Source organism: Engystomops pustulosus, chromosome 2 (genome assembly GCF_040894005.1).
Source record: "Engystomops pustulosus chromosome 2, aEngPut4.maternal, whole genome shotgun sequence".
In the NCBI taxonomy this organism is placed as follows: Eukaryota; Metazoa; Chordata; class Amphibia; order Anura; family Leptodactylidae; genus Engystomops; species Engystomops pustulosus.
The window spans coordinates 2520857-2536421 of record NC_092412.1 but is presented as its reverse complement, the minus strand read 5'-3'; the positions used below and the strand labels follow the sequence as shown (position 1 = coordinate 2536421).

General features: G+C 49.2%; 1 protein-coding gene across 1 annotated transcript; it reads left to right on the top strand.

Moving 5' to 3' along the window:
- The first annotated feature begins 7328 nt into the window (after positions 1-7328).
- LOC140116352 (olfactory receptor 52J3-like) lies at positions 7329-8273 on the top strand. Its single transcript, XM_072132880.1, has one exon. The coding sequence runs from the start codon at positions 7329-7331 to the stop codon at positions 8271-8273; it is 945 nt and encodes a 314-aa protein (XP_071988981.1).
- Positions 8274-15565: the final 7292 nt, after the last annotated feature.

Below are 15565 nucleotides of genomic sequence, written 5' to 3'. Positions count from 1 at the left end.
GTCACAGATGGTCAGAGATGGTCAGTAGTGCAGACACAGATGGTCAGAGATGGTGAGTAGTGCAGTCACAGATGGTCACAGATGGTCAGTAGTGCAGTCACAGATGGTCAGAGATGGTCAGTAGTGCAGACACAGATGGTCAGAGATGGTCAGTAGTGCAGACACAGATGGTCAGAGATGGTCAGTAGTGCAGTCACAGATGGTCAGAGATGGTCAGTAGTGCAGTCACAGATGGTCAGAGATGGTCAGTAGTGCAGTCACAGATGGTTAGAGATGGTCAGTAGTGCAGTCACAGATGGTCAGAGATGGTCAGTAGTGCAGTCACAGATGGTCAGAGATGGTCAGTAGTGCAGACACAGATGGTCAGAGATGGTCAGTAGTGCAGTCACAGATGGTCAGAGATGGTCAGTAGTGCAGTCACAGATGGTCAGAGATGGTCAGTAGTGCAGTCACAGATGGTCAGAGATGGTGAGTAGTGCAGTCACAGATGGTCAGAGATGGTCAGTAGTGCAGTCACAGATGGTAAGAGATGGTCAGTAGTGCAGTCACAGATGGTCACAGATGGTCAGTAGTGCAGTCACAGATGGTCAGAGATGGTCAGTAGTGCAGTCACAGATGGTCAGAGATGGTCAGTAGTGCAGTCACAGATGGTCAGAGATGGTCAGTAGTGCAGTCACAGATGGTCAGAGATGGTCAGTAGTGCAGTCACAGATGGTCAGAGATGGTCAGTAGTGCAGTCACAGATGGTCAGAGATGGTCAGTAGTGCAGACACAGATGGTCAGAGATGGTCAATAGTGAAGTCACAGATGGTCAGTAGTGCAGTCACAGATGGTCAGAGATGGTGATTTTTGCAGTCACAGATGGTCAGAGATGGTCAGTAGTGAAGTCACAGATGGTCAGAGATGGTCAGTAGTGCAGTCACAGATGGTCAGAGATGGTCAGTAGTGCAGTCACAGATGGTCAGAGATGGTCAGTAGTGCAGTCACAGATGGTCAGAGATGATCAGTAGTGCAGTCACAGATGGTCAGAGATGGTCAGTAGTGCAGTCAAAGATGGTCAGAGATGGTCAGTAGTGCAGTCACAGATGGTCAGAGATGGTCAGTAGTGCAGTCACAGATGGTCAGAGATGGTCAGTAGTGCAGTCACAGATGGTCAGAGATGGTCAATAGTGAAGTCACAGATGGTCAGTAGTGCAGTCACAGATGGTCAGAGATGGTCAGTAGTGCAGTCACAGATGGTCAGAGATGGTCAGTAGTGCAGTCACAGATGGTCAGAGATGGTCAGTAGTGCAGTCACAGATGGTCAGAGATGGTCAGTAGTGCAGTCACAGATGGTCAGAGATGGTCAGTAGTGCAGTCACAGATGGTCAGAGATGGTCAGTAGTGCAGACACAGATGGTCAGAGATGGTCAATAGTGAAGTCACAGATGGTCAGTAGTGCAGTCACAGATGGTCAGAGATGGTGATTTTTGCAGTCACAGATGGTCAGAGATGGTCAGTAGTGAAGTCACAGATGGTCAGAGATGGTCAGTAGTGCAGTCACAGATGGTCAGAGATGGTCAGTAGTGCAGTCACAGATGGTCAGAGATGGTCAGTAGTGCAGTCACAGATGGTCAGAGATGATCAGTAGTGCAGTCACAGATGGTCAGAGATGGTCAGTAGTGCAGTCAAAGATGGTCAGAGATGGTCAGTAGTGCAGTCACAGATGGTCAGAGATGGTCAGTAGTGCAGTCACAGATGGTCAGAGATGGTCAGTAGTGCAGTCACAGATGGTCAGAGATGGTCAGTAGTGCAGTCACAGATGGTCAGAGATGGTCAGTAGTGCAGTCACAGATGGTAAGAGATGGTCAGTAGTGCAGTCACAGATGGTCAGAGATGGTGAGTAGTGCAGTCACAGATGGTCAGAGATGGTCAGTAGTGCAGACACAGATGGTCAGAGATGGTCAGTAGTGCAGTCACAGATGGTCAGAGATGGTCAGTAGTGCAGTCACAGATGGTCAGAGATGGTCAGTAGTGCAGACACAGATGGTCACAGATGGTCAGTAGTGCAGTCACAGATGGTCAGAGATGGTCAGTAGTGCAGACACAGATGGTAACAGATGGTCAGTAGTGCAGACACAGATGGTCAGAGATGGTCAGTAGTGCAGACACAGATGGTCACAGATGGACAGTAGTGCAGTCACAGATGGTCAGAGATGGTCAGTAGTGCAGTCACAGATGGTCAGAGATGGTCAGTAGTGCAGTCACAGATGGTCAGAGATGGTCAGTAGTGCAGTCACAGATGGTCAGAGATGGTCAGTAGTGCAGTCACAGATGGTAAGAGATTATCAGTAGTGCAGTCACAGATGGTCAGAGATGGTCAGTAGTGCAGACACAGATGGTCAGAGATGGTCAGTAGTGCAGTCACAGATGGTCAGAGATGGTCAGTAGTGCAGTCACAGATGGTCAGAGATGGTCAGTAGTGCAGTCACAGATGGTAAGAGATGATCAGTAGTGCAGTCACAGATGGTCACAGATGGTCAGTAGTGCAGTCACAGATGGTCAGAGGTGGTCAGTAATGCAGTCACAGATGGTCAGAGATGGTCAGTAGTTCAGTCACAGATGGTCAGAGATGGTCAGTAGTGCAGTCACAGATGGTCAGAGATGGTCAGTAGTGCAGTCACAGATGGTCAGAGATGGTCAGTAGTGCAGTCACAGATGGTCAGAGATGGTCAGTAGTGCAGTCACAGATGGTCAGAGATGGTCAGTAGTGCAGTCACAGATGGTTAGAGATGGTCAGTAGTGCAGTCACAGATGGTTAGAGATGGTCAGTAGTGCAGTCACAGATGGTCAGAGATGGTCAGTAGTGCAGTCACAGATGGTCAGAGATGGTCAGTAGTGCAGTCACAGATGGTCAGAGATGGTCAGTAGTGCAGTCACAGATGGTAAGAGATGGTCAGTAGTGCAGTCACAGATGGTCAGAGATGGTCAGTAGTGCAGTCACAGATGGTCAGAGATGGTCAGTAGTGCAGTCACAGATGGTCAGAGATGGTCAGTAGTGCAGTCACAGATGGTTAGAGATGGTCAGTAGTGCAGTCACAGATGGTCAGAGATGGTCAGTAGTGCAGTCACAGATGGTCAGAGATGATCAGTAGTGCAGTCACAGATGGTCAGAGATGGTCAGTAGTGCAGACACAGATGGTCAGAGATGGTCAGTAGTGCAGTCACAGATGGTCAGAGATGGTCAGTAGTGCAGTCACAGATGGTCAGAGATGGTCAGTAGTGCAGTCACAGATGGTCAGAGATGGTCAGTAGTGCAGACACAGATGGTCAGAGATGGTCAGTAGTGCAGTCACAGATGGTAAGAGATGGTCAGTAGTGCAGTCACAGATGGTCAGAGATGGTCAGTAGTGCAGTCACAGATGGTCAGAGATGGTCAATAGTGAAGTCACAGATGGTCAGTAGTGCAGACACAGATGGTCAGTAGTGCAGTCACAGATGGTCAGAGATGGTCAGTAGTGCAGTCACAGATGGTTAGAGATGGTCAGTAGTGCAGTCACAGATGGTCAGAGATGGTCAGTAGTGCAGTCACAGATGGTCAGAGATGGTCAGTAGTGCAGTCACAGATGGTCATAGATGGTCAGTAGTGCAGTCACAGATGAACAGAGATGGTCAGTAGTGCAGTCACAGATGGTAAGAGATGGTCAGTAATGCAGTCACAGATGGTAAGAGATGGTCAGTAGTGCAGTCACAGATGGTCAGAGATGGTCAGTAGTGCAGTCACAGATGGTCATAGATGGTCAGTAGTGCAGTCACAGATGAACAGAGATGGTCAGTAGTGAAGTCACAGATGGTCAGAGATGGTCAGTAATGCAGTCACAGATGGTTAGAGATGGTCAGTAGTACAGTAACAGATGGTCAGAGATGGTCAGTAGTGCAGTCACAGATGGTAAGAGATGGTCAGTAGTGCAGTCACAGATGGTCAGAGATGGTCAGTAGTGCAGTCACAGATGGTCAGAGATGGTCAGTAGTACAGTAACAGATGGTCAGAGATGGTCAGTAGTGCAGTCACAGATGGTAAGAGATGGTCAGTAGTGCAGTCACAGATGGTCAGAGATGGTCAGTAGTGCAGTCACAGATGGTCATAGATGGTCAGTAGTGCAGTCACAGATGAACAGAGATGGTCAGTAGTGAAGTCACAGATGGTCAGAGATGGTCAGTAATGCAGTCACAGATGGTTAGAGTAGGTCAGTAGTGCAGACACAGATGGTCAGAGATGGTCAGTAGTGCAGTCACAGATGGTCAGAGATGGTCAGTAGTGCAGTCACAGGTGGTCAGAGATGGTGATTTTTGCAGTCACAGATGGTCAGAGATGGTCAGTAGTGCAGTCACAGATGGTCAGAGATGGTGATTTTTGCAGTCAGAGATGGTCAGAGATGGTCAGTAGTGCAGTCACAGATGGTCAGAGATGGTCAGTAGTGCAGTCATAGATGGTCAGAGATGGTGAGTAGTGCAGTCACAGATGGTCAGAGATGGTGATTTTTGCAGTCAGAGATGGTCAGAGATGGTCAGTAGTGCAGTCACAGATGGTCAGAGATGGTCAGTAGTGCAGTCACAGATGGTAAGAGATGGTCAGTAGTGCAGTCACAGATGGTCAGAGATGGTCAGTAGTGCAGTCACAGATGGTCAGAGATGGTCAGTAGTGCAGTCACAGATGGTCAGAGATGGTCAGTAGTGCAGTCACAGATGGTCAGAGATGGTCAGTAGTGCAGTCACAGATGGTCACAGATGGTCAGTAGTGCAGTCACAGATGGTTAGAGATGGTCAGTAGTGCAGTCACAGATGGTTAGAGATGGTCAGTAGTGCAGTCACAGATGGTCAGAGCTTGTCAGTAGTGCAGTCACAGATGGTAAGAGATGGTCAGTAGTGCAGTCACAGATGGTTAGAGATGGTCAGTAGTGCAGTCACAGATGGTCAGAGATGGTCAGTAGTGCAGTCACAGATGGTCAGAGATGGTCAGTAGTGCAGTCACATATGGTCAGAGATGGTCAGTAGTGCAGTCACAGATGGTCAGAGATGGTCAGTAGTGCAGACACAGATGGTCAGAGATGGTCAGTAGTGCAGTCACAGATGGTCAGAGATGGTCAGTAGTGCAGTCACAGATGGTCAGAGATGGTCAGTAGTGCAGTCACAGATGGTCAGAGATGGTCAGTAGTGCAGTCACAGATGGTCAGAGATGGTCAGTAGTGCAGTCACAGATGGTCACAGATGGTCAGTAGTGCAGTCACAGATTGTCATAGATGGTCAGTAGTGCAGTCACAGATGGTCAGAGATGGTCAGTAGTGCAGTCACAGATGGTCAGAGATGGTCAGTAGTGCAGACACAGATGGTCAGAGATGGTCAGTAGTGCAGTCACAGATGGTCAGAGATGGTCAGTAGTGCAGTCACAGATGGTCAGAGATGGTCAGTAGTGCAGTCACATATGGTCAGAGATGGTCAGTAGTGCAGTCACAGATGGTCAGAGATGGTCAGTAGTGCAGTCACATATGGTCAGAGATGGTCAGTAGTGCAGTCACAGATGGTCAGAGATGGTCAGTAGTGCAGTCACAGATGGTCAGAGATGGTCAGTAGTGCAGTCACAGATGGTCAGAGATGGTCAGTAGTGCAGTCACAGATGGTTAGAGATGGTCAGTAGTGCAGTCACAGATGGTCAGAGATGGTCAGTAATGCAGTCACAGATGGTCAGAGATGGTCAGTAGTTCAGTCACAGATGGTCAGAGATGGTCAGTAGTGCAGTCACAGATGGTCATAGATGGTCAGTAGTGCAGACACAGATGGTTAGAGATGGTCAGTAGTGCAGACACAGATGGTCAGAGATGGTCAGTAGTGCAGTCACAGATTGTCATAGATGGTCAGTAGTGCAGTCACAGATGGTCAGAGATGGTGAGTAGTGCAGTCACAGATGGTCAGAGATGGTGAGTAGTGCAGTCACAGATGGTAAGAGATGGTGAGTAGTGCAGTCACAGATGGTCAGAGATGGTCAGTAGTGCAGTCACAGATGGTCAGAGATGGTCAGTAGTGCAGTCACAGATGGTCAGAGATGGTCAGTAGTGCAGTCACAGATGGTCAGAGATGGTCAGTAGTGCAGTCACAGATGGTCAGAGATGGTCAGTAGTGCAGTCACAGATGGTCAGAGATGGTCAGTAGTGCAGTCACAGATGGTCAGAGATGGTCAGTAGTGCAGTCACAGATGGTCAGAGATGGTCAGTAGTGCAGTCACAGATGGTTAGAGATGGTCAGTAGTGCAGTCACAGATGGTCAGAGATGGTCAGTAGTGCAGTCACAGATGGTCAGAGATGGTCAGTAGTGCAGTCACAGATGGTCAGAGATGGTCAGTAGTGCAGTCACAGATGGTTAGAGATGGTCAGTAGTGCAGTCACAGATGGTCAGAGATGGTCAGTAGTGCAGTCACAGATGGTCAGAGATGGTCAGTAGTGCAGTCACAGATGGTCAGAGATGGTCAGTAGTGCAGTCACAAATGGTCAGAGATGGTCAGTAGTGCAGTCACAGATGGTTAGAGATGGTCAGTAGTGCAGTCACAGATGGTTGGAGATGGTCAGTAGTGCAGTCACAGATGGTTAGAGATGGTCAGTAGTGCAGTCACAGATGGTTAGAGATGGTCAGTAGTGCAGTCACAGATGGTCAGAGATGGTCAGTAGTGCAGTCACAGATGGTCAGAGATGGTCAGTAGTGCAGTCACAGATGGTCAGTAGTGCAGTCACAGATGGTCAGAGATGGTCAGTAGTGCAGTCACAGATGGTCATAGATGGTCAGTAGTGCAGTCACAGATGGTCAGAGATGGTCAGTAGTGCAGTCACAGATGGTCAGAGATGGTCAGTAGTGCAGTCACAGATGGTCAGAGATGGTCAGTAGTGCAGTCACAGATGGTCAGAGATGGTGATTTTTGCAGTCACAGATGGTCAGAGATGGTCAGTAGTGCAGTCACAGATGGTCAGAGATGGTCAGTAGTGCAGTCACAGATGGTCATAGATGGTCAGTAGTACAGTCACAGATGGCATTCGATTGTCATTAGTACAGTCATAGATGGTCAGAGATGTTTTGTAGCTCTCAGTCATAGTCAATTGATTACATAATCAGAGGTCAGTGACCATATAGTCATGGGTCAGTGGTCACATAGTTAGAGTCTATATCCTAAATATAAGGACTGCCCACAATATAGGCTGTATGACTCAGTGGCTCTTTATTGGAGAAGTCTCCAAACCCTACTGAAAGGTGATAATGATCCATCAGAAGTAATTACACTCGCGTTTCTTGTTCCTCCAGGAGATATGAACTCCTCGCTTGGGTTTGGATCTTTCCCTCATCAGTTTCTTCTAGTAGGACTTTCATGGGTTGAGGACAAGAAGCTTCCGGTGTCTCTGCTGTTTCTGTTCATGTACCTGGTGGTCATCCTCAGTAATTGCACCATCATTGTGCTCATCAAGATGGACCAGAAGCTCCAGGAACCAATGCACATATTCATTGCTTTGCTCTCTCTGACAGACGTTAGCATCTCCTCCGCCATCATCCCAAAAGTTCTGACCATTATCTGGTTCAGTTCCAACACAATCTCCAGTGCTGAATGCCTGACTCAGGCCTATGTCCTCTATGCTATGTGGGGCCTCCAGTCTTCAATCTTTGTTCTCATGTCCTTTGACCGGTATGTGGCCATCTGTCACCCCCTCAGACATTCTACCCTGATAAGCCGAGCCTTCATGACTAAGTCAGTGGCCCTCATCACAGCACGTCCTATACTCACGACATTTCCCTTGACGTTTCTGATAGTCAGATTGAGCTACAGTGATCTGAACACCATTTATGACATATATTGCGAGTTTCGGGAGGTGATGAAACTTTCTTATGGAGACTTGATGCCCCTCAGCATCTACATGGTCTTTCTTATCAGTGTCTACCAAGGTGGGGACAACATCCTCATAATCTTATCCTATATGCAGATCTTGAGGGAAGTCTACAAGTTGAAGTCTTCTCAAGCTCGGTGGAAGTCTCTGAGCACTTGCAGTTCCCAAGCTATCCTACTCTCCTTGTTTTATATATCGACATCTATCCCGTTCTATCTGATCTTCTATCCTGATACTCCCCTCTACGTGAAGACAATAGCCGAGGTCCTCAGCTTCCTCCTGCTTCCTATGCTGAACCCAATCATTTATGGAGCAAGAAGTAAAGACATTCAGGATGGACTGAGAAGACTTTACCAGAAGCTTGTCCTTATATAAGCTGAAGTTGAGGAGAATGATTGAATGGTGGAATGTTGGATGGGTCTGTATATGGAGTCACAATCCTTCCCCCACTAGTAACAATCTTCTGTGGCTCTGATTTTCATTGGACAAATAACAAAATGCCGTCTTTATTCTTATATATTGTCTAAGTAGTGGCCATGGTGGTCCACAGGATCCTAAAGAAGGCTTAAAGCGCAGCTTTGTCCAGCTGTTTCTTTACTATCCTCCTCAGATTAGCCTATCCTTGCAGTAGCTGTCTTCCCGTCTCTGCTCATTATTCCTGTGGTTCCATAGAATTGTTTAGAGATTTGGTTTCACAAAGGGGAAGGGCTACTCCTTCCTGCTCTCTCTGTAATTTTTACTGCTGGTTTCTACTACTTTATACATGCTGCATTCTCCCCCATGTGATGATAGATGCTATGCTAGTCACCATATATATCCTTTATGTGCAGTGTTCAGTGAATTTACTTCTAGGAATCTCACTAGATTTACTGCTAAATTACTTATTGAAGAAACACAAAGCATCATGAAATTTGGGGGCAACCTAAATTTCCCACAGCTATAGGAACAGGTTAGACTTTACTGCTGTTGAGGAGAATTTTTGACAAGTAACTTCAAAAAAACTTCTGGAAAGAAAATGGTGAGCAGCACAACATGCGCACCATTCTGATTGTCTTTATAACGGGGCATCACATATATAAAATCACTTTTACATCAGAGTTACACTTCAGCTCAGGTTAGAATTAAGGTAGAGATTAATTTAATATCACTGTCAGATGGAAGAGCACGGGAAGGGCGATAGACTGAGAAGAGAGATAGGGAGGTGCAGCATTGTGCAGAGCTTTGTGGATGAGGGTTATTATTTTAAAGTGAAACAGAAGGAGACAGGCAGCCAGTGCAGTGACCGGGACAGGCTGGAGGCATCTGTGTAGCGTTTGGTCTGATAGACGAGCCCGGCTGCTGCATTACGTATAGATTGTAGAGGAGAGAGTTTAGGGAGTTGAAGATGATTAGTAGGGAGTTACAGGAGTCTAGACGAGAGGGAATCAGAGCGACAATTAGTGTTTTAGAGGTTTTCAGTTATGAGAAACGGCCGGATTCTGGAGATGTTTCTGAGATGCATCCGGCAAGATCGAGCAAAAGATTGACTATATGGGGCAAAGGAGAGGTCAGAGTCCAGCACAGCCCCAAGACAGCGGTCCCGGTGCTATAGTGATCCCACAGACCGAGATGGAGAGGTCAGAGTCCAGCACAGCCCCAAGACAGCGGTCCCGGTGCTATAGTGATCCCACAGACCGAGATAGAGAGGTCAGAGTCCAGCACAACCCCAAGACAGCGGCCTGTACCCCGGTGCTATAGTGACCCCACAGACCGAGATGGAGAGGTCAGAGTCCAGCACAACCCCAAGACAGCGGTCCCGGTGCTATAGTGATCCCACAGACCGAGATGGAGAGGTCAGAGTCCAGCACAACCCCAAGACAGCGGCCTGTACCCCGGTGCTATAGTGACCCCACAGACCGAGATGGAGAGGTCAGAGTCCAGCACAACCCCAAGACAGCGGCCTGTACCCCGGTGCTATAGTGACCCCACAGACCGAGATGGAGAGGTCAGAGTCCAGCACAACCCCAAGACAGCGGTCCCGGTGCTATAGTGATCCCACAGACCGAGATGGAGAGGTCAGAGTCCAGCACAACCCCAAGACAGCGGCCTGTACCCCGGTGCTATAGTGACCCCACAGACCGAGATGGAGAGGTCAGAGTCCAGCACAACCCCAAGACAGCGGTCCCGGTGCTATAGTGATCCCACAGACCGAGATGGAGAGGTCAGAGTCCAGCACAACCCCAAGACAGCGGCCTGTACCCCGGTGCTATAGTGACCCCACAGACCGAGATGGAGAGGTCAGAGTCCAGCACAACCCCAAGACAGCGGCCTGTACCCCGGTGCTATAGTGACCCCACAGACCAAGATGGAGAGGTCAGAGTCCAGCACAACCCCAAGACAGCGGTCCCGGTGCTATAGTGATCCCACAGACCGAGATGGAGAGGTCAGAGTCCAGCACAACCCCAAGACAGCGGCCTGTACCCCGGTGCTATAGTGACCCCACAGACCGAGATGGAGAGGTCAGAGTCCAGCACAACCCCAAGACAGCGGCTCCAGTGCTATAGTGACCCCACAGACCGAGATGGAGAGGTCAGAGTCCAGCACAGCCCCAAGACAGCGGTCCCGGTGCTATAGTGATCCCACAGACCGAGATGGAGAGGTCAGAGTCCAGCACAGCCCCAAGACAGCGGTCCCGGTGCTATAGTGATCCCACAGACCGAGATAGAGAGGTCAGAGTCCAGCACAACCCCAAGACAGCGGCCTGTACCCCGGTGCTATAGTGATCCCACAGACCGAGATGGAGAGGTCAGAGTCCAGCACAACCCCAAGATAGCGGCCTGTACCCCGGTGCTATAGTGACCCCACAGACCGAGATGGAGAGGTCAGAGTCCAGCACAACCCCAAGACAGCGGCTCCAGTGCTATAGTGACCCCACAGACCGAGATGGAGAGGTCAGAGTCCAGCACAACCCCAAGACAGTGGCCTGTACTCCGGTGCTATAGTGACCCCACAGACCGAGATGGAGAGGTCAGAGTCCAGCACAACCCCAAGACAGCGGCTCCAGTGCTATAGTGACCCCACAGACCGAGATGGAGAGGTCAGAGTCCAGCACAACCCCAAGACAGTGGCCTGTGCCCCGGGGTTATAGTGATCCCACAGACCAAGATGGAGAGGTCAGAGTCCAGCACAACCCCAGGACAGCGGCCCCCGGGGCTATAGTGACCCCACAGACCGAGATGGAGAGGTCAGAGTCCAGCACATCCCCAAGACAGCGGTCTGTATCCCGGTGCTACAGAGATCCCACATACTGAGATGGAGAGGTCAGAGTCCAGCACAACCCCAAGACAGCGGCCTGTGCCCCCGGGCTATAGTGATCCCACAGACCGAGATAGAGAGGTCAGGGTTAGGTCAGTTAGTAGATGGTGGAAAGACAAGAAGTTCAGTCTTAGAAAGATTAAGTTTCAAGAAGAGAGAGGACATGATGTTAGAGACAGCAGAGAGACAATCACTGGCGTTCTGGGGTAAGGCCGGGAAATGTTACGTGCAGAAGTATATAGCTGGGGACATCAGCAGAGAGATGATACTGGAAACCAAATCTGCTGATGGTTTGTCCAATGGGGGCAGTATAGAGGGAGAAGAGAAGAGGACCTAGGACTGAACCCTGAGGACCCTGACACTGAGAGGAAGAGGAGGAGAGAAAGATCCAGAAAAGGAGACACTGAAAGTGCGGTCAGAGAGATAGGAAGAAAACCAGGAGACTGCAGGGTCCTTCAGGCCAATGGAGTGAAGCATCCTGAGGAGGAGCCGGTGGTCCACAGTATAAAACCCTGCCGATAGATCCAGAAGAACAAGGAGCGAATAGTCACCTCTGGATTTAGCAGTGAGGAGATCATTGGAGGCTTTAGAAAGAGCGGTTTCAGTGAAGAGCACAGAGCAAAAACCAGATTGTAGGGGGTGAAGGAGGGAGTTATAGAGAGATAGCGGGTTATAGAGAATAGGCCAGGTGTTCCAGGAGTTTGGAGATGAAAGGGAGGCTAGAGACAGGTCTGTAGTTAGTAGCATTGGATGGGTCCAGTGAAGGTTTCTTTAGTAAAAGGGTAACAACAGAAGAGGGGACGACACCAGAAGAGAGAGAGGTTAAAGATATTAGTGAGGTGAGAAGTGACAGCTGGGGAGAGAGACTGTACCAGATGTGAGGGGATGGGGTCACTGATGCAGGTAGTGGGGAGAGGGGATGGGATCACTGATGCAGGTAATGGGGCGAGGGGATGGGGTCACTGATGCAGGTAGTGGGGCGAGGGGATGGGGTCACTGATGCAGGTAATGGGGCGAGGGGCAGGGTCACTGATGCAGGTAGTGGGGTGAGGAGATAGGGTCACTGATGCAGGTAATGGGGTGAGGGGATGGGGTCACTGATGCAGGTAGTGGGGCGAGGGGAAGGGGTCACTGATGCAGGTAGTGGGGTGAGGGGATGGGATCACTGATGCAGGTAGTGGGGTGAGGGGATGGGGATGGGGGTCACTGATGCAGGTAGTGGGGCGAGGGGATGGGGTCACTGATGCAGGTAGTGGGGCGAGGGGATGGGATCACTGATGCAGGTAGTGGGATGAGGGGATGGGGTCACTGGTGCAGGTAGTGGGATGAGAGGATGGGGTCACTGGTGCAGGTAGTGGGGCGAAGGGATGGGGTCACTGGTGCAGATAGTGGGATGAGGGGATGGGGTCACTGGTGCAGATAGTGGGATGAAGGGATGGGGTCACTGATGCAGGTAATGGGGCAAGGGGACAGGGTCACTTTTGCAGATAGTGGGGCGAAGGGATGGGATTGCTGATGCAGGTAGTGGGATGAGGGGATGGGGTCACTGGTGCAGATAGTGGGATGAAGGGATGGGGTCACTGATGCAGGTAATGGGGCAAGGGGACAGGGTCACTTTTGCAGATAGTGGGGCGAAGGGATGGGATTGCTGATGCAGGTAGTGGGATGAGGGGATGGGGTCACTGGTGCAGGTAGTGGGATGAGGGGATGGGGTCACTGGTGCAGATAGTGGGGTGAGGGGATGGGGTCACTGATGCAGGTAATGGGGCAAGGGGACAGGGTCACTTTTGCAGATAGTGGGGCAAAGGGATGGGATTGCTGATGCAGGTAGTTGGGCGAGGGGATGGGGTCACTGATGCAGGTAGTGGGGCGAGGGGATGGGGTCACTGATGCAGGTAGTGGGATGAGGGCATAGGGTCACTGGTGCAGGTAGTGGGGTGAGGGGATGGGATCACTGATGCAGGTAGTGGGGTGAGGGGATGGGGGCACTGATGCAGGTAGTGGGGCGAGGGGATGGGATCACTGATGCAGGTAGTGGGGTGAGCAGAGGAGAGGAGCCTGGACACTTCTTCCTCTGTGACCAGCTGAAAGGAAGAAAGTGAACAGGATAAAGTACCGAAGAGGGGGGGGGGGATATTATTTCCTGGAAAATGCAGTAAATTTTATCTATAAAGTAGGCGCCAGATCTTCAGCCCCGAGGTCTGTGACCAGTGGCTGCACCTTTGGTGTTAGTAAGGAGTGAGGACTATGGAAGAGGCTTTTAGGATTGTTAGAGAGAGAGGATATTAGATGAGTGAGATAGACCTGCGATGGAGGACGGTGTTATAGGTCCTAAGCAAGAATTTGTAATGTAGAAAGTCTGCACGATTTTCTCCACAGACATTCGGCGCTCCTGGAGCATTGCCGAAGGAAATGGGCTTGGGGTGTGTGCCAAGGTTGCCGAAGACTATGTTAAAATTTATGGACTGAGGGAGGTGTTACCTCATCCAGGGCATTTCTATGGTTGTGATTATAATGGGCAGTAACCAGGAGGACAGGAGAGAGGAGAAGGGGGGCAGTGGTGACCACAAAGTCTCTGTGAGACGCTAAGTATCAATAATACATAGTTATATACACAGCCCCCCAATAACAAAAAGGTACATACACAGCCCCCAAAATAACACATAGATATATACACAGCCCCCCAATAAAACATATATACATACACAGCCCCAATAACACATAGATACATACACCCCCCCAATATACACAGCCCCCCAATAACACATAGATACATACACAGCCCCCCAATAACACACAGATATATACACAGCCCCCAAATAACACATAGATATATACACAGCCCCCCAATAAAACATATATACATACACAGCCCCAATAACACATAGATACATACACCTCCCCAATATACACAGCCCCCCAATAACACATAGATACATACACAGCCCCCCAATAACACACAGATATATACACAGCCCCCCGAATAACACATAGATATATACACAGCCCCCCAATAAAACATATATACATACACTGACCCCCAATAACACATAGAAATATAACCAGCCCTCCATTAACACATAAATACACAGCCCCCCAATATACACAGCCTCCAAAGAACCCATAGATAAATATACAGACCTCCAATAACACATAGATACATAAACAGCCCCCCATTAATAGACAGATACATACACAGCCTCAAAATAACAAATAGCTACATACACATATACATATATACAGCCCCCTAATAACACATGGATATATACACAGCCCCCCAATAATACATGGGTATATACAGAGCCCCCCAATAATACATATACATATTCAGCCCCCCAATAATACATAGATGCATACACAGCCCCCCCAATAACACATAGATACATACAAAGCCCCCCCAATAACATATAGATATATACACAGCTCCCTCAATAATACATAGATACATACACAGTCCCCCAATAACTCATTGATTTATACACAGCCCCTCAATAACACATAGATATATACACAGCCCCCCAATAATATATAGATATATACACAGCCCCTTTCTCGTTACCCTCCTCCTCTCTATCTCTGTCCTGGGCTGCGGTTGAGGTAGATACTAGAATATAAGTTCTCCTTTGGGGTCGTGACGTCACTCGGTTAGTGCCGGCCGCCTAAAAGAAAAGGAGAACCCTAAGTCCAGACATTTGTGAGGAGATATTGACCACTTGGTCCAACTCACCCAAAAGCAAGATGGTGATCGTAGTGGTGGTCTTGGATGTTTAAGGAGGGTGCTCACTGACTGGGAGAGTGGCCTGTGCTTCGTGTAATGAAAGGGTTGATTGTACGTTCCTCCTCCTTCTCTCCAGTCCTTTATCATTCCTCCTCCCTCTCTCCAGTCCTTCATAATTCCTCCTCCCTCTCTCCTGTCCTTTATAATTCCTCCTCCCTCTCTCCAGTCCTTTATAATTCCTCCTCCCTCTTTCCAGTCCTTCATAATTCCTCCCCCCTCTCTCCAGGCCTTTATAATTCCTCCTTCCTCTCTCCAGTCCTTTATTATTCCTCCTCCCTCTCTCCAGTCCTTTATAATTCCTCCTCCCTCTCTCCAGTCCTTTATAATTCCTCCTCCCTCTCACCAGTCCTTTATAATTCCTACTCCTTCTCTGCAGTCCTTTATAATTCCCCCTCCCTCTCTCCAGTCCTTTATAATTCCTCCTCCCTCTCTCCAGTCCTTCATAATTCCTCCTCCCTTTCTCCAGTCCTTTATAATTCCTCCTCCCTCTTTCCAGTCCTTCATAATTCCTCCTCCCTCTCTCCAGTCCTTTATAATTCCTCCTCCCTCTCTCCAGTCCTTTATCATTCCTCCTTCCTCTCTCCAGTCCTTTATA